At 37.6% G+C, this 24,491-nt stretch overlaps 1 protein-coding gene across 1 annotated transcript in view; it reads right to left on the reverse strand.

The window, feature by feature from the left end:
- Positions 1 to 22,385, reverse strand: part of LOC134740750 (clavesin-1) — a 30,842-nt gene extending 8,457 nt beyond the window's left edge. The window contains exons 1-4 of the mRNA XM_063673349.1: positions 22,259 to 22,385; positions 19,279 to 19,516; positions 2,013 to 2,169; positions 1,155 to 1,297 (exon numbers count right to left, since the gene is read on the reverse strand). Coding sequence (XP_063529419.1) covers positions 1,155 to 1,297; positions 2,013 to 2,169; positions 19,279 to 19,506 — 528 coding nt within the window. The 5' untranslated portion in view covers positions 19,507 to 19,516; positions 22,259 to 22,385. The remainder of the gene's footprint in view (positions 1 to 1,154; positions 1,298 to 2,012; positions 2,170 to 19,278; positions 19,517 to 22,258) is intronic.
- Between the last annotated feature and the right edge of the window lie 2,106 nt (positions 22,386 to 24,491).

A 24,491-nucleotide genomic window follows, 5' to 3' on the forward strand; every position in this document is an offset into this window, starting at 1 on the left:
TAAAAGAACGTAGGTATGAACAATATTACATTCGGTAATAATTTAAAATATAAGCTAAAACTGATGTTATTGTAATAAAATAGTCAAACTAAGCTGATCAAGTCCCCTACCCTAGTGGACCCCACTTGCTCAAAGTCGGGCTATCTCCCAAAAAAAAGGGCGGAAAGAATCGCTTCTGCGGTTCAGTCTGCGATCTATTTCACCAATATTTCACCCTACTAGAGGGTAACTAAGTATTTCCTGCTAAGAATTATAATAATAACTAGGGAGGATGTAATTTCTCTGCAAAAGGGTGTGTTGGCGAAAGTTGTATTTATACACACGTCAATCTGTACCAATGCTTAAGAACTTCTCGCTACTAGGTACGTACGTCTGCATAACTAGCATATAAGAGACATCTCCAGTGTTCAAGCCGTGTTTGAAAACAATTCATCGTCAGTTTTACACGTGCTTGACAGAATGTTTTAAAAACTAATTGTCAACAGAAGAAAGTCAGTGACTTGTCGATGTAAGGTGACTGATATATCAAAACCAAAAACAGTACTACGCTTAATTAATTATAATTATTTACACTAAAACATGTTAAAAGCAGCAATTAACTATTTGTGGGCATTTAGTCAATGCTTCAGTCATCCTTTAGTAAGCTCAAAAGTCAGAAAAGTCGTAGGTATTACTTACTTATAAACAAATTAGTGAAATTAGTATGTGTATGTAAATGCTTGTTGTACATCCCCAGACCCTTGATGCCTGTTAGCCGTCCTACGGGAACCTCATATGCTCGTTTACAAAACATTGTTTACTAAGCTTACAAACAAATTAAAAGTGGAAAAATGTACTGTCTTGGGTAGGCCTTGAACTTGAGATGGCAGAGCACTGGGCTAGCGATCCAGTGGTCGTGGGTTCAAGTCTCACCCAAGACAGTTATTTTTTCCACTTTTAATTTGTTTTGTAACCTTAATACCATCGTTCGCAGACGTTTCTGCTTGATACAACATTAATTCATTGTCTACTATTTAGAAAAGGCGCGACAGTCCTAATGTACAACGAGCTGCAAAATTGCATGGACACATTATGAATGAATTTATTCATAAAGTAACTAACTATTACTACCAGTAACAATAACAATCCTGGTTCATCAGAGATTGAGTACTAACCTGCGTCCAACCCATGTTGTTGAAGTCCATGATGACGACAGTGCCGCGCACCTGCGACTCCGGCTCCAGCATGGCGGCCTCGTGGATCAGGTAGAACAGCCGGAACAGCTGGTCCGCGTTAACCTTCTTCGGGTCCCAGGAACCTGATCAGTGATCAGACGATAGCCATCAATACGATGTTATGTTACTTTCTACAGTTGGTTTTGTTTTGAGAAAGATAAACGTGATAATGCTTTGTTTGTAACCTTGTTTAATCTCTTAATAATATATAAACCAAGCATTACACATAAACCTTGATAATACAAACTCTAGTTTTAAGATTGAAAGAATTAGAATTGAGATAAGACACCGATACCTATAATATTAAGCAGGGCTGCTCAATTAATCCTTGGCATCGTATTATTTACTTTGTATACACTTTATGCAAATAATACCTAAATTGAAGGAAAATAGATGCAATGTATTTTGTAATTGTATTAAAACAATTGTTTATTTACAATCAATTAAGCCTGCATCGCTGAATTATCTAGTAATCGGCTTAGTTCATGTTTTTTTTTTCTAAGAATAAAGTAGGATTTCTGAGGGTTACAGTTAGGTACTTTCTTGTATTTTTTTTTATAAATAATCGTACCTATTCAATAATTGATTGAGTACCTACTGTACACGAATCATAAATATTCTAATCCTAGTCGATATTTAATTTCTAGGAACTTTTACCGTACGTAGTGATACTGTAATTAGTACTTACCACGTAACGTACGTATTATAAGTAATAACAAGATTACCTCTGTCACGGGACAAGAGTTCTGTGCCCAGAAGTATGACGTGCATAGACCTGTGAGTGTTTTAAGTATTTACCTCCAGCGTTGACGATGAGCACCCGCCGACCCTTGTGGTCGCGGCCCTTCATGACGTTCACCACGTTGTGGTTGAGGAAGGCATCCTTCTCGTGGTCGGGCATCAAGCCGTCTAGCAACGACGCATTGTCGCGCTTGAACTCTGCTATTCTTCGCATCTGTGAAAACATCCATTTCCAGTCAATTATGACCATGTTTTGATTAGAATAAGAAATACAATAATTATTCCCTATAATGGTTAACATATTAATCGAGTTTTTTCCGATTATAATGGAATGGTATTTTCTTCGGGCATAGGTCGGTTGTGAACGCAGATTTTTCTCATTTTACCTTGCACAGCGCTGGTCTTTAGCTGGTCTTTTTGGTGGAATGTATCTTGGTTATATACGAAGAACAAGTAGTCTGAATTTATACAACACAATGAAGGAAATGTAACCTGCATTTGTTTATTCATTCGTTAGCTATGTCGCATTAACCGCGATCGAAAAGAAAACAAATTTGTTACAGCATTTCACCACTGCGTAATAAATTCCGCTTTTCGCAAACAAAAATATTATCCATTTGTACAGTTGGTGACATTGTACCTACTTGTCATCATAATAATCAAGTCGTTTACGATACCTGGGGACACAATGAACCTTATTTCCTCATATGATTTGGATAATTTGAGTAAGTAACAACTAACTACACAATAAGAAAACTACCAGGAAATGATTTGCTAAACAAAATATGCAACAACTTAAGTGGGTAAATTGTGTAGCAAATCAGCCATGACTTAGAGTCGAAGGGCAGTCTAGCCGACTGTCTCTTGTCTGGCCGTTTTAGTGACCATTACGTATTAGGTACGGGGACGGTGCATGAAAATAACAACACATGTTAAACTTTAATACACCTGAATTTATTATGCTATGAAACATCACATTGTAAAATCCTAACGTCTCATTGTAACCAACATGTATTCAATAATATCTGTTAAATTATGGATTACATGCATCATAATGGCTCAGTTTCTTATAGATTGCGCGTCAAATTATATTTAAAGATCTGAAATGTCAAATGGAAAAATGTGTAGTGGTTTAAGTGGTTTTACTTAAATATGATGGTGAGTGTATAGGGTTGGGCCTATTCACGTATCAATGAATCAACCTGTATAAACGTGTGCCTATAAATAAGTCTGATTAAACCCAATAAGCCATAATTTGCCCTTAAGCAGTCACTTTCGGAATAATTTATGCCATCAGGGGGGCAATTTTTGAAATTCGAGCACTCGAAATCGAAAACGACTAGTCAAAAATGATCGCATACGAAATATTTCACGATTATTTTCGCATGAACTTTAAAAATACGTATTTTTGACTTCACTCGAAATACCGCACTATCAGTAGGTAGCATGTAGAAAGGACGTGCGGGTGCTTGTCGCAAGGCAGTAGTCAGTGGCCTGTATGACTACTTCCATAGCAGGACCCATGACCCATTATCAACCCATCCTATCCTATGATCACCCCATGACCACCCCATGGCCAATCCCATGACTACCCCATGGGGAATCCCATGACCACTCCATCGCCAATCTCATGACCACCCCATAGTCAACCCATGACCACCCCGTGGCCAATCCCATAAACACCCCATGGCTGATCACATTACCACCCCATGGCCGAACCATGACCATCCCCATGATTTTCTACACTACTACTGAGAAGGTAAGTAAGGGGCTATGGCTCTCTTTAATACTATTTAGACTACACGGCATTTAAATTCTACTAATAGAATTGAATATACCACTCGATTCTCAATTTCTATCGCCTGATTTCAAAAATAACATTTCATCGTTTTCAACAGAATTTCGAGTGACGAAATAGAGCGCACGAAATTAAAAAACCGGCCAAGTGCGAGTCGGACTCGCGCGCGAAGGTTTCCGTACCATTACGGAAAAAACAGCAAAAAAAATCACGTTTGATGTAGGGGAGCCCCATTTAAATATTTATATTATTCTGTTTTTAGTATTTGTTGTTATAGCGGCAACAGAAATACATCATCTGTGAAAATTTCAACTGTCTAGCTATCACGGTTCATGAGATACAGCCTGGTGACAGACGGACAGACGGAGGGACGGACGGACGGACAGACGGACAGACGGACAGCGGAGTCTTAGTAATAGGGTCCCGTTTTCACCCTTTGGGTACGGAACCCTAAAAATCGGCCCCCTGGATAGGCTCCTGCAAAATGCGATCAAGAAAGCGTTAAGATAAGGAGGGGGTATCGTTATTGTTCGGATGTAAGATTAGTAATTGAAAGAAGATGCTTAGATGATATGCTAAAACGGCAGCCGGTTTAGTCAACATAAGACATGCGTAAGCCAAAAAAAGCCTCTCGTCATTCAAGCACTCTATGTTTGCGGCGCATTAGAAACAAAAATGTGTAAATTTCAAAATTTGGGCAATCCATCTTAAGGATAATTTAAATTGCCAGCAGACCCCAGCTGCATATGAAGGACCGCGGGTTGCCCAACCACGTGCGAGCGGCGGGTTAACGACTGATTGCAATAACGCGGCAACCCATGCCTTCAGAGCAACCATGAGGTTGCCTAATCATTATTCCGTTATTAAATGTAATGGACCTGCCAATCGGTGCCGTTGCATCGACATAGATTGCAATCGACACCATCAAAATGATGTATATCACTATGAAAAATTAGTGCACTTAAGACTTTCTAGTTAAGAATCTTTGTACAAGCGCCTTATGCTGACATGTCTATACAGAAAGGTTATATAGCTGTGTGAACATTAAAGACATTCACCACTTTTTACTTCAGCAGCATTCGCGTTGTATAATAGTATTAATAGTATTATAAAACTATTGACATAAGTACATAGTTATTATGTAATTTAATTTAATTTGCCGCATTGGCAGGTGTATCATAATCTTGGTACTTAAAATCTGTTTTCTAATAACGCACTTACAATATGGTACAATACAACTTTTTAGAGAAAGAAAACAAGGCACACGGTAGATCACAAGGAGGCAATTTTGTAGTAGGTACTTACGCTTTTTTTGCATTAAGACTTTTGTACCTATGTACAGTCAGCATCGGTTAAACATAAATCAATCACGGACCTAACAACGACGTGTTAAATACATTTGGCATCTTTCGCTGATACCTATCTATAAAATATTTGAGCTACCCAGAAGAACCCTGGTCGATATTGAAAATGAAAGGGCAACAAACTTGATAACCGTAAATAGAAAACAAGGAAATAAACACTATTTTCAGCTAAATAATTGGTGTTGTTGCTTATCAGTAGTGCCAGGCGAGCGGTTGAGGCGGTTATCATCCTGCACGATATCGTGTTGATTCGTTCGTCACATCATCCACGAATACCTACCTACAGAATTATATGGTCCAGTCATTCATTGGCCTGTATCAACGCGTTAATAATTCAATAAAGCCGCTTTCAAAAGGGAACGCAACGAGGCTGAAACGCTTTAGAGCTAGAATTTTGTATGAAATTTCATTAAAGACCTCTAGTCTAGCCGAGCCTGAAACGTGATACGTCGCAGCCTATTTTAAGGAACATAATATCAATATTTCATTGTATGTTTGAGAAAAAACATAACCTGCTCTCTTGCTATGACGCAACTGGGTAAAATAATGAAAAAACCCTTCGACCAGTACCAAAACATTGTTATCAACTGTTGTGTACTGTAACTGGTGCGGCTGCAGGCGAGGTGCCTGCGCATCCGGCTCATATCGCAACAAACGCGGGATGTGTCACCGCCGCACCGCCGCCCTTTGGACCATCGTAATCTAACACAAACACTACACTATTACCGTTTCATTACTTATTGATACTAATCATGAATTAATTATGTCATGGAAGAGTTAATGATAAAATAAATAAATATTATTGGTGACAATATACCGGACCTATATTAAACAGGGCTTGTACTAAGTACACTCACTTGTGAGTCATAGCTTTTTTTGTTTTCAGAATCCATAACTCTCGCGGGAACAATATTTATAGGCCTTTGTCCTTCAGTACACCTGCAGGAAATAAGATATTTTCGAGCAAATGTGATGAAAAAAATACTTGGGTGGAATTAAAACATCTGAGACCCAATGTGTTACTCGCAATTTTTTTAAACCTGGTTTAGAGCCGGGATGCATTATTAGAAGATTATTGCATGATTAATAAGTAATTACTAGGAACCTACATCCATAAAATCCATATTAATGTATACACGGCATAAAGTCCTATTTATATTTACTATAAAAATATTGAACATTTGAACAAGTTTTGAGAACAAATCAAATTATTTTATTAAATATTTTGATTTGTGTTTTTTTTTTTAAGTAGTCACACTACTATATATAAATTAAAAACTGTAATAGATGTCATATATTAAAGAAAAAGTGACGAAGCCCTCCAGTGGTGAAGGCCGGATTCGAACCGGCGTCTTTAGCTATCGCGGCTAACGCCATGAACCCCTAGGCCACCCCGCCACGCCACCACTGGAGGGCTTCGTCACTTTTTCTTTAATATATGACATCTATTACAGTTTATAAAAATATTGTTTTAATTAAAACAGGCAAATCAAATTAGCTTCTGAGTTGCTTATGAGCCTAACTTTACTCGTGAGCTCTGCAGGGCACTTAAACTGTGCAGTTGTGCACATTACACGTACACGTACTCAATTACATAAGTATAATAATTCGAATAATTCACCTTTATTGGTACATTACGATACAAGTGCGAAAATAGTAAAAACGAGTGGTGATAAACTCCCTTCGGTCGTGTTTTAAATCGACACGATAATGAATACCATTATTCGCACATGTATCGTACAACGTTTTACAGTCCATATGGCCCTTTAAATTATCGAAATAGTCACGTAATGTGCCAATTGTCGCACTAGTGCGGTAAAGTACCACACGTACCATATGTACTGTAAAAAATTTTTCTACTCCTGCACTCTTATTTGTAGATCAAATGACTGCCAGTGAGATTGAATTGAAATCAACTTCATAAGAAGTGCGGCGCACGGGGCCCCGGCGCAGTGTTCTTAGGATCCTAACAGCAGTGTTGTTAGGAATATTCATACAATATTATGCAACTGTTGTTTTTTTGTTATTCTGACTTCTAAGCAAAGATGTACAAACAATTATTTACTTTTATTTTACGTATAATTTTAGGTGTTTGCTGCTGTCTTAGAATAAAATTGTGTGCAATGGTACATAGTTAAGTCTTAAGATTCTCGGGCCTGTCTTTACAAAACTCAACTTCGTTTCGTTTTGTAACTTCGGCCCTTAAATTTTAAGAACCCCTATTATGTACCTGTTGCAAAAAAAAACACGCTATTACTCTACTAAGCACACCTAATCATTGATTTATTAAGTTGAATAAAAGTCACTTAGGTAATACCATAAGCCATAAAGCCACAAGAGTCAGGAATATTACGAAATAAAGCTAATTATGTAACTGAAACTCCCCACAATGTTTTTAATAACATCGATTAGTTATTAAATACAAGAATGAATCACATATATGTGAGTAAGTACATGTAATATAAGCCTACAGTCATTGTTTACTTTATTCACACATGTATATTTAATGTGCAGAGCTTAAGTAAAACGTTAAGTAAAAAAAAGTTGCGAAGAGTCTAGGGACATGTTGGCACGTAACATATACTTAATTACAACAAACATTAATAAGCATTGTTACATCATTTACTTATTGTTGGCCACTTATTGTAGTTTTGACAACTGTTTAGTGTTGTGAGCAATTCAGAAACACTTTTCTATGTATTATGAGAAAGATAAAAGAAAACATCTCACTTTGTCACTCCCATCAGCCCGTCCTTAGATATGTCAATGGACCAGACAAACAGACGGGCGGACAGACGCACATGACTCACATGACGAAACTACGAAGTTGAAATTATTAATACAATGTTATACGTATATTCGCTAGCCTAAGAGGCTATAGGTTATACTTTAGGTTATTATCTTGCAATACAGAGGTAATCATTGTAATCAAGTATTGGAAGTAGATATTCATTAATTCTTCGAGTTTGATGGAATTAGTATGGCTCTGGCATCCTAAGAGCGTTTTCATATTGTCCGATCCGATATCGGATGTAGAATCCTACATCCGCGTAGTTAGTCAGGCCACGGGAGGCGGGCGCTGGCTTTAGCGGTCACGCACACTACAACAAACATTATGCATACACATACGCACACAAACAAATATTATCGGTCCGACAGCTGACGGGAGGGTCCGACGTGGCTGAAATTATCGGAAGCGCCCTTCCGATATCGGATGTCGGAAGGCGCTTATGAGAAAAACAGTTGCAGGAGAGTGCCATATGGCATCAAGTCCGCCTCTTTTGCGTTATCTATATATCGTTTGTTTAAATCTAAGCAAGAAATCTTTTAGATGTATTTGCCATGCTAAACTCGCAGGCGCTTTTTTACTTTTTTTATTCCTAGCTTGTATGTGTCAGACAGAGACATTACACGTATGTTAAGATCTACCACCGTTTTTTAATTTTCTACTCCTGTATTACTCCAAAACATGGTCCTTCGAGCCGGATTGAACATTACAGACAATAATCCAGATTATAGAATATAAGGAGCTGACAAGTGAATAAATTAAGAAATTCGTCCGACAAGAGCAAGAGATCAAGCTGACTTGGGAAAGGAGGATTCTGAGATCGTGTTCATGTGGGATTACTGGACTTGAAGACAGAGTTAAGCCTTCAGTATTCTTAATTTTCACCCATCACTCGTCATACAGGTAGTAATTATACGATTTAATACGGTTAGTATCATTTTAATTGTTTTAACTTAACCACATGTACCTAACAGTTAGGTTAACCTTTGTCGCGTCAGATTACTATTTCACTTTAATTTTATTTCGTAATTAGTTAATTTGTATTAGTTATTCACTGATATTTGCCTAGGCTTTTAATTAACTAATAAATCTACGAACTGTGAATTTAGTTAATCATTATTTAACTGGACGATTAGACATAGGTAGGTGTTAAATAAAACAATAGGTTAGTTTTCACCACCATCTAATTAAATAATTGTTATGAAACATTAAATTTAGATACAATTATTGGTGTTAAAACTTAAACTAAGTAAATAAAATAAATATACACTTAAATAAACTGTTAACTTAGGCATCAACTGTACTATCATACATTTCTTATACATTTAAGTTAATCTAGCATTGTATAACATTTCAGTTGACAACACACGCCTCTCAAAATGTCCGAAGAAAAGGATTTAATCAAAAAACGTGGCAGTTACAAGGGCCGGCTAACTAACTTCTCAAACTACGTGAATTCTTTGGAAAGTTCTTCACTTACCTCAGTAGCCGCCAATGAGTTGCAGTTACGAATCAGTAGAATGGAAAATGTATTTAGTGAGTACGATGCAGTGCAGTTAGACTTAGAATGTTTGTCGGCAAGCATTGACATTCAGTTACCTGAGCGAACTGAGTTCGAAACCCAGTACTTTAGTGCAATTGCTAAAGCACAAGATATTTTAAATTCATTTCATAAAAAGCAAGAAGAACTGGGTAGCGAACGTGCAAGTATTTCTAGTGCTAGCAATCATAGGCTAGTTAAACTTCCCGTCATACAGTTGCCTAAATTTTCAGGCTCTTATGAAAATTGGCTCGAGTTCCACGACACATTCCTAAGCCTGATTCATTCAAATGACGAAATTGACGAAATAAATAAGTTTCACTATTTGAGATCGTCATTGGAGGGGTCGGCAGCAGTGGTTGTTAAATCGGTCGAATTTTGTTCTAAAAATTATCAAACTGCATGGAAACTCCTGTGTGATCGTTTCGATAACAAGCGTTTATTGCTACAAAATCATGTTTCAGCAATCTTTAATATCGAAACAATTACCAAGGAGTCTTCATTTGCGTTAAAACGTATGATCGACCAATTGAACAAAAACTTGCTTGCCTTGGAATCGCTCGGCGAACCAGTAAAACAATGGGATACGTTGCTTATTTACATTGTGTCACATAGGTTAGACGCTAAGTCGTACCGGGAATGGGAAGAATACAAAGGTCGCTTAGATAAAGATAAGCCAATTACTCTGGAAGCCTTTTTAACATTCATGCGAAATCGTTCCGATTTATTAGAAACGTTGGAACTGTCCACAAATAACACTGCCGGTCGTGGTAACACTTCTCACAAAAACACTCCGAAACTTAAAACCCTGTCCGTACAAGATACAAAACAGAACACTGTCGCTAAGTGCCCTAAATGCAGCGGTGAACATTATTTACCTAGTTGTTTACAGTTTCTCGCCCTAAGTAACGCTGCGCGATTGGAATTGCTACCGAGTTTAAAGGTATGCTATAATTGTTTACGCGGTGGTCACTACGCTAATCATTGCAAAAAGCCGGGATGCAAATTATGTAAGCGAAAACATAGCACGTTAGTTCATGTTACAGATTGCAAATCTAGATCGAGCGGTGACTGCGCGTCCGGCCGCGGCGAGGAGGATAATTTAACTAAAAATAATAAATCGATTTTTCCTGTTAATCAATTATCACCTGCCGCGCCCGTCGCATCTCATTCTGGCTTAGGAAATGTTTCATATGATTCCTCGCTCGCTCCTGTACAGACATTATCGGCTCAAATGGCACAAGGGAAACATGGTATGCTCGCAACTGCATTAGTAAAGGTTTACGACAGCAACAATAAAGAGTATGTCGCTCGCGCCATGTTAGACAATGGTAGTTTTGCATGCCTAATATCTCAGGGTTTCTGTGAGAAATTAAACTTACCAACGAATCAAATTAATACGTCTGTTCTTGGTATAAATAAACAGACTTCTAAAATAGGAGAAATGTGTCTACTTCCTATTAAATCTTTAAATGACACATATTCAGTAACAGTAAACTGTTACGTTCTGCCATCCCTTACTGATGACGTCCCATGTCGTCAAATTGATTTGAGGGATCTTAATATCCCAAGCGACATTTGTTTGGCTGATCCAAACTTTTATAAACCTGCACCGGTCGACATAATCTTAGGATCTGAAGTGTTTTGGGACTCGTTTCCTACACAGCCTCAGATCATCAGACTAGGTCTAGAGCTTCCGATGCTCTGTGAAACTCGCTTTGGCTTTTTGGTTGCTGGTCGGGCAATTACCGACCATCTGCCTTCCAGTATGCAGTGTTTTTTTGCTTCTGGTCTCTCGCACACAGGTAATAATGATTTAAAATGTAACGACGACATCCAAACCCAATTAACGCGGTTTTGGCAGCTCGAAGAAGTTAGCCATAAGTCGTCTCATTATTCACCTGAGGAGAAAATGTGCGAAGAACATTTCGTTGAAAATACTACGCGGCTAGCCGACGGACGATTCTGTGTCAGGCTTCCTTTAAAACAAAGCGAAAGTGTCCTAGGCGACTCATTTCAACGCGCAAAGCATTGCATGCTATCATTGGAACGCAGAATTAAAACCAAGCCCTCTTTTAAAGGTTTATATACTGATTTCATGGCAGAGTATGAAAGTTTGGGTCACATGTCGCATGGTAGGCAGATCTCAGGGGAAGAAAAGGGTTATATAATACCCCACTTTGGAATTTTGCGTGACAATAGCTCCACGACGAAACTCCGTGTTGTGTATAACGCTAGCAGCCCGTCTACCTCAGGTGTTAGTCTGAATGACATCCAGATGGTCGGACCCACTGTGCAAGACGACCTTCTGTCTATTCTTATTAGATTTAGGCAGCACCGGTACATCATTTCTTCGGACGTGGAGAAAATGTACCGTCAGATATGGGTGCACCCTGACGACCGCCACCTTCAAAAAATTCTTTGGCGCAGCTCTGAGACCAAGCCACTATTAGTGCACGAGCTCAATACTGTCTCCTATGGGACAGCCAGTGCTCCCTTCCTAGCCACCAGGTGTCTCAAACAAATAGGTTTGGATTGTGACGATGAGAAAGTCAAAGAAGTCATCGTTCACGATTTTTATGTAGACGACCTGCTGACAGGAGGAGATGAGCTTACGGCAGTGGAAGAGATTCGCCATAAAGTGAATCAAGCACTTTCTTCAGCAGGAATGAACCTGCGTAAGTGGAAGTCAAACGAGTCTCGCCTTCTATGTGAACCCTCTCAATCCTCTGTGGATTTGAATATAGGATCAAATGAGCCCAGCAAAACGTTAGGCTTAGGCTGGCATCCTGAGTCTGATGAGCTGTATTTTCCAATAGGAAAACTAGTTCCCAAAGGAAATACCAAGCGCGACATGCTCTCAGTGATTGCTCAGATCTTCGATCCGTTAGGACTTTTGTCTCCGGTCGTAATCACCATGAAGATGCTACTGCAGCGGTTGTGGCTTCAAAAGATTACGTGGGAAGAAGAACTGTCTCCAGAGATTACCAAACAATGGGTAGAACTCTTGGATGGATTGCCGGCACTGAATGATATTAGAGTCCCTCGTCATGTCATTTGCAACTCACACATAGCCTTTGATCTACACATTTTCTCAGACGCATCTGAACGCGCGTACGGCGCTTGTGTGTACGTACGTAGTGTAGACAAAGAAGGTCAGGTGTTCGTTAGGTTATTGATCGCAAAAAGTCGAGTCAGTCCAATTAAACCGACGACTATACCTAAACTTGAATTGTGTGGCGCTCTCGTTAGTGCTCATCTGTATGACAAGGTCATGACTTCACTTAGAGCTCAGGTCAGAAGCACGACATTCTGGACCGACTCGACTATAGTGTTAGGTTGGCTTAAGATGATGCCGAGTAGGTTGCAACCCTTTGTGCGGAACCGAGTGTCGGACATTTTAGAAATCACCGGCAGTTGTACTTGGAGGCATGTTCCAACAGACCAAAACCCAGCGGACTTAATTTCCCGTGGAGTGCATGCAAACGTTATAGACTCGTTAGATTTGTGGTGGTCGGGTCCCAGTTTCTTGCAGCAAGACGTGGCTCAGTGGCCCTTTAATCCTATCACAAAGCAATGCGATGAGCTGCCTGAAACCCGCGTTGAGGTTTCATTGCACGTTAACATAACTCATGAGCCATTAATAGATTTCAATCGTTTCTCGAATCTCTCGCGGCTCATTCGTGCTATTGCTTACGCTCTTCGCTTCATTAAAAAATGCCGAAAAAATGAAGCGTCGACGTCGTCCACGTACCTCAATCATGACGAATTAAATGATTCATTAAAGGTGATTACCAAATTCAGTCAGAGCAAATCATTTTCAGAATATGATATATTAGCCAAAAAACAAAATTTGCCAAAAAAGAGTAAGCTCTTAAAATTCAACCCATTCCTAGACAACGACAACTTAATGCGTGTGGGAGGCCGTCTTTCCAATTCAGAATTTCCGTACGAGAAAAAACATCCCATTATTTTACAGTCCACACATCGATTCACAAAATTATTATTTAATAAGGAACATAAAAGGCTTCTCCATGCACCGCCTCAGCTGTTGTTAGCAACAATTAAGGAAACCTATTGGCCCATAGGAGGTCGTAATTTGGCAAAGGCTTGCTACCATCAGTGTGTGCGTTGTAAAATTATGAAAGGACAAGTAATTGCTCCACTGATGGGGAATTTGCCAAATTCTCGGTTGTCACCTGGAGGCTACCCGTTTAGGAATGTGGGCGTGGACTACGCAGGTCCACTCATGGCAGCCAGCCGTCAAGGTCGTGGTTGCGCACTAGTTAAAGTTTATGTTGCTATTTTTATATGCTTCACAACCAAGGCGATACATTTAGAATTGGTGGGAGATTTAACTAGTAAAACTTACTTGCTGGCACTGTCTCGCTTTATGTCTCGCCGGGGACAGCCAGACAACATTTACTCCGATAACGGCACTGCATTTGTCGGAGCCTATAATGAAATTACAAAGTTTCTGAAGGAAAACTGCAACTCTTTGGCTGAGACGTTGGCTAGTAAAAACACTAGATTTCATTTTCTGCCTGCTTATGCACCTCACTTCGGGGGTCTTTGGGAGGCGGGTGTCAAATCAGTTAAATTTCATTTGCATCGAGTGTTGGGAAATTGTAACTTAACCTATGAACAGCTTAACTCTACACTCATCAATATTGAAGCCCTGTTGAATTCTCGGCCACTCACGCCTCTGTCATCACACCCGGACGATCTCTCAGCGCTCACCCCTGGACATTTTCTTGTCGGACGCTCACTCACCTCATTGCCGGTGCAGGATCTGCGGGACCACACTTACCAGCATCTGACACGATTCCACCGAATCGAACAGCTCCGTCAACATTTCTGGGCTCGGTGGACTAAAGAGTACGTCCCAGAACTGCAACAGCGTGTCAAGTGGAGACTCAACCACGATTCCCTCAAAAATAATACCCTCGTTGTGCTGAAGGAGGACAATCTTCCTCCGTTGAAATGGAGACTGGGACGCATTGTAGCCATTCACTCTGGACAGGATGGTATATCACGAGTGGCTGACGTGAAGACAGCTGGAGGAGTCGTTCGACGCGCTTTCAGCAAGATTTGTCCTCTTCCTGTGGCTACCGATTCTGCTTGAAAGGCTTCTTTCAACCCCGGGGGCATGTTTAAATCTAAGCAAGAAATCTTTTAGATGTATTTGCCATGCTAAACTCGCAGGCGCTTTTTTACTTTTTTTATTCCTAGCTTGTATGTGTCAGACAGAGACATTACACGTATGTTAAGATCTACCACCGTTTTTTAATTTTCTACTCCTGTATTACTCCAAAACATCGTTTTTAGTAATAATGATTTATTAAATAAAAAATAAATACAGAAAAACACATGTCTTGCATTTTACTTCCATTCGACATCCGATATCGGATCGGCCAATGTGAAAACGCTCTTACGATGTCTTGTTTCGGCGAAAAGCTGTTATCTAAGTACAAGTGCTTTTAAAAGTTACAATAATTTTATTACTCATTTTTATCATCTAACTAACAATACATAATTACATTAATTACATACATTTACTTGGTGGACAAAAACTTATTGTTTAATTTGTCTGTTTACATACGGACACAAAGCACCTGGGCTTTTTAAATTGAATTCAAGTACCTATCAATAGAAACATAGCAAAAAAGTCGTAATAAAGTGCAACAAAGTCGATGCCCTCCCGGAACATGCACTATGACTTACATGTGTATTATAATATATTGTAGTACCTATCCGAGTAATAGAAGTAGTTGACAATGGGCGCTGCTGACAATATTTATTCTGCCGGTCCTTGCCGCGGCGATGTTTTGCACCAGCAAATAAACTAAGGATAAAGCAATACCAACATGTAATCTGAACGAGAGTTTACAAAGAATAAATCTTTGCAGAGGGTAATAGCATTTATAATCGTTTCAGTATTTGTAACAAGTTTTACGATATGCCATCATTTCACTTCAAGGTATATATTGGTGTAACTGCAATCGGGCCAATAACTGCAATAATAACCTCATCTGATCATCTCACGGACAAACAAACACTAAAGCCTAGCCACTTACATGCCCCGAAGAAAGTATCGATGTAATTTGGTATACGGTACCTACTATTAAAGAAACAACCCTAACATGAAAATTATAATATATCCTCAGACATTAAATTTACTATGTCCGCCATAAAAATAATTCGCATCAAAACCTAACAATTTTCTTAGACGTACGTAGATATTAGACAAGATTTCCCTGCCAGCAATTTGTTCGTTAAAAGCTTTCTAATTACAGGAGTTAAGCGAGTCTTGTGAAGGCATATCATAGGCAGTTTTAACTAACGAGCCAATTCGAACAATGATCTAGATATGAACTAGATATCCACTAGATATGAAACAGAAACGATAACGAGATATTTAAGTCATGTCAAATTTGACATTTCCGCGATTCCGAATGTCCTCTTGAACAATCTCTTTAAGATTTGCTTAAGATATTACTTAGACATCCATGGATATCTAATGGATATCCCAAAACGTCACAATTATTGTAGCGTAAAATGACAATTGGTTTCTCGAATCGAACTGCAAAAGATAACTAGTTGAGAACTAAACTATAACGTATCTATTCGATCTCGTATTGTTCTCGTATCTAGTAATAATTATTACTTTAGTTGTTCGAATTGACCGGTAAGTAGTTTCCACAACGTTGCTAGGCGAGGATAACAGAGCACGTTGTTATTGTGATTCGCTGTCAGTTTATATGGAGCAAGCAATATGTCGATAAGCGATGCACTTCGACATCGGCTATCGTATGCTCTCCCGGATGTCGTCATGTAAAAGTTTAGGTATCTCCTTATGTAAATGTATGTGGGACAAACAGAGGTTACACAGTTTACAGCATTTACTGATAATGCCATTAACTGTTAAGTAATCTGTGACAGATAAAGTATTCAATTTCAGTATTCATAACTTTAAACAAATGCTAAATATTCTCTTTTGTTCTGTATCTAATCTAGGATTCTATGCCACACTTCTGTCCTTTTTCATTCGCAAAAAGTGAAATTGTTTAAAATAGACTTTAATATATCAGTGTTAAAATCGATATTTACGCTCGTGAAAGGCAACGACACTCGACTCGGTCGTTGTTATGTCAACGCACTATAGATAGTATATATTATGGATATATATATAAGTATTTTTAAACAATTACTGCCAAAGAATGAAGATGTTACGACAAAATGCATAACAGATTAATTTTGATTGTGTTGTTGTAAAAACTAAATGTAATATCTTATGATTTTTATGTAAATATACAAATGGTAATTAATCATCGCTACTGCAGAAATTGTTGTACCTAAACGATTTCTAAATGTTTGTTGCTGATGTTCGTAGTTTTCAGCATCCAATAGGGGCACACATATTTCTACGTACATAAGTAGTATAGGTAGGTGTGCTCGTATATGTATGATACTTAGAAATCAATCATTATCATAATACTTATCTCGTTTACAAAACAAGTAAAAAAGTAATATTACCGAATAATATTTATTTAAATAACAATAAACATAAAATTGCAAACTGTACCTATTAGACGAATGGCGAAAAAAAAATTACACTCCCATAGAAACTGGACCAGTTAAAATGTATGAAACAGCCAAATTTTTTTTCGCGATTTCGGGGTTGGTCCCATAGTAAAAGTTGCTCAGTATAGTCCCAAAACCTCCCTGGCAACGGGAATGCACTTACTTTTTAGCCACCCTGTATACAGCAGAATCTTCTGCATTGAAATTAAACAAACCTGCCACCGTAGAGCAATGACAATGTAGTCGTGAGGAATTAAGACTGGCGCAGCAGGAATTTAATCAATATTCATGCCTACTTAGATATTGTACAGATTAAACCTGTGTTGTACTGCCATTGGTCTGTAACTAGTCAAAAAATAATAATAAGAAATTAAGTACCTATATTATTGACCAAGCAAACAGGAAATGCGAGCGATATATTTTATTTTTAACTTCGGCAAAAAGGCGTTCGTATATTCGTCAGCTGTCTTCTATACATTACTCATTCTCGTGAAATTTTATGAGCGGAATCAATAATTATATGTTTTTTAATTCAGTTTTTGGAAAGGTTTAAAATTGCGGATCCAATGGGGTCTCGAGGTCTACAACTCACAGCACAAATGATTACAAAAATGCATAAGCGTAATTTAAGAGATACGAAAGACACAACAAAGATTACGCAGATATTAAACGGCGAGGTCTAGGCCAGTCCCACGAAGTCGATCGTTAACCTCTAACACTAAAGAATTACTCAACAGTACGTCATTACGATGGGTAAAGTTACGCAAATTTGGTACGTTGCCGGCAGCCCGTATAGCATGCGTAAAATTAGTCGGTCAATGAGCACTTATTGTATAAATAACACATCGGTGCTTAAATCATGTTCTCATGAAACCTATTTAACTGCATACCTATTTCAATATTTATAATGAATATTTTTTATTTAGAACCACGCCATTTAAGAGTCCCCGGCAAACTCGGCCGAATTTCACCTTCGCATACAAACGGAGTTTCATTCTCATTTTAAAACTACGTGTTGGAGTGTAATGAAACTTTGCACATACAATGACATGAGGTATATCTAGGTCTGTAATTAGTTTATATAGTCTCTAGTATATAAAACAAACGAAATAGAGCAAAAACAAGTTTTGTATGAAAAACTTACATTCGCTGTATTTTTTTAACTATTGTATCTGAACCTACATAAACTAATTACAGACCTAGATATACCTTATCCTATTGAAAGTACAAAGTTTCAGAGCAATCTAGCTAGTTGTTTTAAAATGAGAGCGTAACTACGTTTGTATGGAAAACCGAGCTTGCCGAGAACTCTCAACAACGTTCTCACGAGTATTTAAAAAAAAGTGAAAATAATTTGCAAGCATCAGCTATTGAAACTATGTAAAAAAATATCTAGGTACACTTAAATTTGTTCAGGTATTTAATTAGGCGCTAGTACTTAGAGATAGGTATCAGTAATTCTATCATCTAATCTTAGCCAAATTTAAAACACGCACGCACCTTTGCGTTTCTATACGAATCCAATGTCACGGTAGATTGAATTGAATTGCGTGCCGCAGACAAACGAAAATATACAGCTAATTTTGAAATTAAACTATCTACTTAACTATTATTATTTATTACATATCCATCGTGGCAAAATGTCGAAATGCTGAATTATGGCGCCCCAAGGATTCTGCGGTGCCCCGTTACACAAAAAAGCGGTCACTTCGGCATGCGATTCACGTGGCTCAGACAGATGCAGTGTCAAACGTGGTTAAACAATGAATTATATAACTTGCAGTGAGTTTGAATTTCTGGCGAAATATCAGATACAATGGCTAGTCTGAGGTCAATTTAGTTTTCAAAATAATGATGCTGGTACATTACAAAAGCTGAAAAGCTGGTGATTATTACAAAAGTAATAATTATCATTTTAAGAATAACGACAGCTTTCGCAAGTTTTATTAACGTAACTAAAACCTGTTGCAAATAAATAAATTGAAAATTAATAATCACATCTAAAAACTTATTATAATCAAATAAAATGGACCAGGCCAAGACGAAAGTAAAGCGATGCTAAAGGGAAAACGACGAGAAAAGACAGCACTTCTTGTAAGAACCGATAGCTCGTCTCGTCCCAAATGGTTAGAAGGTCACGAAATATCGAATTGTAGGTACAATCTTGATTTTCCCTTATAAACAGTGTTACCTATATTTCAGGACGTAACCAAAATGTTGCTTAATTCATAATAATAGTAGGTACTCACCAGTGCGAGAGCGCTCTCTGGGTACCACTTGCAGGGACGGAGGAAAATTGTAAGCGTTTCATCGTCATCCGCAAAGTTCAGATCCTTGTTCTCTTTGAGCAATTCCCGCAGGCGTTCCAGCGCCTCGCGCACGCGCTCAGGGGTCTCGCGCAGCTCCTGCTCGGCCAGCGCGCGCGTCTCCGGCGACAGCTCCTGGCTGCGCTCCAGGCGGAAGTCCATGGAACTCATGGCGGGTTTACTGTTGAGGAAAATTCATCAGTATTCATGCTTCATATATGACAGGCGAATTAAATTTCATCGGAGAATGGCACTATAGGTATGTGTAGTGCTTATGATCGATATGATTGACATGCTTATGACGAAATACTGAAGTTTATTTTATTTTCTCAACTAGGTAGGTATTGTAAAAGTAAAATCTCTTGTTACCAAGTTACCAGTTAGAGTAAAGAATAGTTAGACGAATACAACGCGACTTGAGCAGCGGACGTAAAGTTAATATGTGTATTCCCATTTGTCCCCGACGGGCACAGATGGAAATAGGTGCATTTATATGAATCAATCATGTTTTTCCAGACAGAAAGAGCTATGAACAATGCATAAACTATTAGCTGCCACCCAGCAAAAATTCAAGATAACTAACAACGGCTTCAGTAAAACGCATCCAAAATATTACCAAGCCAAGTTATTTCAGACTCCTCCAATGTATTATTGCCTTGAAATAATATTAAATGTTTCGACAAAAGTTAGGTTGGGTTAGTCTCATTAAAGTTAGCATTTTAATCTTCGTTACTTTCAATTACCTACACAACTTTTATTCCTTTTAAGTAAAGCAAACTACTTAGGCAAGGTTTAATCGTAACTGTTATCTAACTTATAATATACTCGTCGTTAATAACAATTATCCCTGAGATTTCTGTTAAGACAAGACTGAAGACTTCCTAGAGATGTCGGCCGTCGGGTCCGACTTGACACTGGGCCCCGAGGCAAGTGAGGGCTCCATTAGGATGCCCAGCACGCCCGCACGTGGCCGCGCCGTTTAAGATCGCTTAGTATTCACCTGTCTTCGGAAATTAACCGACTTGATTTATCACTAGCGCGGATTGTTCGTAAGATTAATGCGATGACGCTGTGTTGTAAATCGATATAAATTAGGTAGGTATTAGCTATTTAAAAACTGCTAATCAACCACAATGTTGTTACAGTCAATTTCCAAAAAAGGTATGATTCACAATCGCTTGTAGTAGACCTTAGGTTTAAATACTTTAAATGTTATACGTTGGTTTGGTCAAGCCAAGAGAAAATCAAGTAAAAAGTAATTTTGACAACAATTTGTTTTGTCTGTCGACATTGCCACTGATTCTTTGTGCTTCGTATCGTTTAATAAAATATGGTTTTGGTGGGGTTAATATTACTTAAAGTGGAATTCACTTAATTGAAACGGATACGGTTTATTTAATCAGATGATTAATCAGTTTAATCACCCTAAACTTCATTTTATATCAAGTATTTCAAGTCAAGGTATAACACTTAGTGTTACTAACAAGTATTTTTTATGGTTAGTATAGATACCTATAGTTATAGCCACCTATATAGGTGGGGGTGGGGGTTAAACCTTGACTTGAAAGACTTGATATAAAATATTTTTTTTATGGTTAGTATAGATACCTATAGTTATAGCCACCTATATAGGTGGGGGTGGGGGTTAAACCTTGACTTGAAAGACTTGATATAAAATAAAGTTTAGGGTGATTAAACAACTGATTAATATGATTAGGGTAAGTTAAAATATGCAATTAATTAAGAATTTGAGTTTTCAATATCAAAAGATCTTTGAGAATTTTGGTAAAAAACGAAATATTTTCTGACGTAGCTACATTGATAAGATTCTGTTTATCAAAGGCTTGATTAGAACATAATACGAAGAAAAATCTTCGAACAAAGCATACAATTGTGCCATATCTAGGTACTCGAATATTTTTAGTCTATGTGTGCAGACTGTATGAATATCCTCGGGGCATAAATTAAGAGAATGGTCGCATTTTACGCAACGTAATCAATTCATTATTTTAGTCACTTAACTTGGTCAGTAACAACACGCATATGTAAATACATATGTACTGTACTCGTTTTCACAAATAAAACTACCTATTGCCAATAATACACTGTAGATAAGTCGCACTATCACGATTTGTGTGCATGGCTATAGTCAATGTAAGTACATATAGATATATATTTGTTATATGGTAGATATTTTGCTACATATTTTTCTATGATCTTCGGTTCAGTCAACTCTGCACGCGCTTGAGTTACTACACTTGTTCCCAATTATTTTGCACACTTGCACGTTGTGTTGCATCGATAGCTTTTCTCTCGCAATAGCAAAGTCAGTTACTAGACAATGTATTCCTTACGCAAGCAACTTTGCTATATTTTGTCTACTGATGACTAAGAAACCTTTCTATGATTTTTCTATGAATATAAATGTTACATTTCTCTCAATCGCACTGATACTTGACTATTTTTTTCGGGATGTTATTCATCTGTTTGTTATTTATGGTTTAAGAATTTATTTATGACAATAAATATAAATATTTGGGGGAGAAACTTACACCGATTTATAGTTTATACCATAGTTCGCGGCAATTTGTACTAATCCAAAATAATAAACAGTGATAATTACTATTAATTAGTGAACAAAATAACAATCTAAATTATTAAGTGAATTAATAGATACCTTTACCTAAACGTTAGGTGTCACATAATTGTAATTAGTAACAAAACATTTAATGTTACCTCTTTCAAGTAAAATTCACTACGAAAAGAACAATAATCACAATTGCAATTTCGAAAACAAAACAACGGAACCTAATTACACAACAAGCTAAAACAAACGAGCACGACACTGAAAGATGCGAACTTGTGCAGTCGCGCTCCAATTTGTTCACACAAGCGAATAAACTTGTGAAAATCGCACACTAACCTCGCTTGGATCGCGTAGAGGAACTCGCGCGCCGGTGGAAATGGCAAAGGGCGGGAAATCGATCGTGCGGCGCGAGAGACGTGCAAGCGAGTGTGTGCGCGCGCGCCTCCACGCCCCTTATATACGAGCGATAAGGCGCTCTTTGTGATCGCATAAACACAGGGTGGTAAACAATAAACATATTGACTACCAAATTTAAACCGCTAATGATTATGAGGGTCATAAACAAAGGGATGAGATGAGACAGCGTTATGTCATCTTTCTTGTGGTTTCTTGGAAGTCTTTGTTGTTTTGTACGAATGCAGAAGGAACCTTCGTCCTTGGTGCCGTTGGACTTTGCTTTGAATCAGTCACCGCAAGTCGGCGCACCCCGGTCGCATCGCATCCAACGTCCGCTTGATAAATAGTAAGTACACCTACCTTTAAAAATTACAATAGATAATTATGAAAATAACTACCTACGTTTAAGTACCAGTTCGCAAATCTGGTAGACAATAGTTATTCGTTTATGTTAGTTATAGTATCTCGTGCTAATATTGATACCAGAGCAAGCCAATGATTCCAAAATTGAACCACGAGCGAGTGGTTCGAAAAATAAAATTTTGAGCGTTGCGAAGGTTTCAAGGCACGAGGGTTAAACAAATTTTGCCACCAAGTGAAACACAAAATTTTTCACTACACGACCAACACAAGTCAAAATACTAACTGTAAAATATCAACAAAATCAAAGCAAATCGATTCAAAATTAATGTTATTAAATATTTATCATTCAAAATCATCATTTAAAAGTCATTTCTAATAGCATACATAAGAAAACAACTAAAAATTTACATTTGATTACTTCGCCTCACATGTGAATAAAATACAACTTTCGTATCAGTTATTGAACAATCAAGAGAGCCTTTACCAGCTGGTGTGGTGAAGATATGTGCCGTTTTTAACCAAAAGAGTATTTATTGTCGGTTGTCAATAAGACGCTATTTTCATAATGCTTCAATTTGAAATCAACATGTGGTACCTTTTAGTTGAAAGTGTCACATATTGGTACCTATCTTTAATTAAAACCGGCCAGGTGAGTCTGTCTGTGAGTCATTCTCTAAATTAATCTATAGGATTCAGCCATCATAGTTATTAAAAAATATCAATGTTATTTAAAATTACACAAGAAAAACACCGTTTTAGTGGTTATTTCGCCAGGTAGTAATTGAATTGTTTAAAAATAAAGCATTCCGTAGGTACCTACTTATTCACTTTACCATCGCTTCCCAACCGATTCATTATTAAAATAAAATACCCAAATCGCGAAAGGTGTTTTTTTTACTTCAATAACTCGAAAAGATAGACGTATTGTTTTGCAACTCTATATTTCATTTATTGACCTACTCAATTTGAATAGGTCACTTCTACTTGGACCTAGATCTCGAATTAATTCCATTTGAATTACTCTGTCCACATCGTACATTTAAGAATTAGTATAAACTACTTACCTGTTGCTAAATAAAATGTGCGAAGTTACAATGAACATATTAACAATTAGCACATTAAAAGATTTTCACCTCTATGATTACCTACCATACTTATTTTAATTTTAACCCATTTTATACTCAATTAAAGACAACACATTTTATTTTTCACAAAAATCGGTGTCACACACTGCTTACCTACTACAGTTGCTTCATACGTAGAGTCATGTGAAGAAACACTGGAGTGACATTCTGACCTGACGTCTCTTGATGGTTGCATCGTTGCTCAGCGTGTACCTAGTAATGGTGAGATCTAAACTTCTTCATGAATAATGCAAACTTAGAAATATCTTAATTACCGTAAAATGGTCTTACTTTGCTCCTTGGTGGGTAACTATGCTCCAATTCAAAAAAAGTACTTAACTAATATATGTATAGTAGTTTTAAGATTTACTAACAAAATTGTATGGGCTCTGTCTGAAATAAATGTTTTATTATTATATTATTATTATTATATACTCAAAGATAATATTTCTATACTCAGATAAACGAAATTGTATATATATTTTGGATTGCTACGTTAGTCATAAAATTAATGTCTCTTTTTTGGCGCGGCTTATTAATTAGGCGCACAATAGGGTAACTTTGCACTCCTTTTAAGTAAACTATAGGTTCATAGCTTCGTTTTATATAAAACAACATTTCATAAAGTTGATTTACCGATAAAATATGTTTGGTACATAAGATTTTTTTTTTTATATTCAATTCGT

The sequence above is a fragment of the Cydia strobilella genome, chromosome 4 (genome assembly GCF_947568885.1).
Source record: "Cydia strobilella chromosome 4, ilCydStro3.1, whole genome shotgun sequence".
Classification (NCBI taxonomy): domain Eukaryota; kingdom Metazoa; phylum Arthropoda; class Insecta; order Lepidoptera; family Tortricidae; genus Cydia; species Cydia strobilella.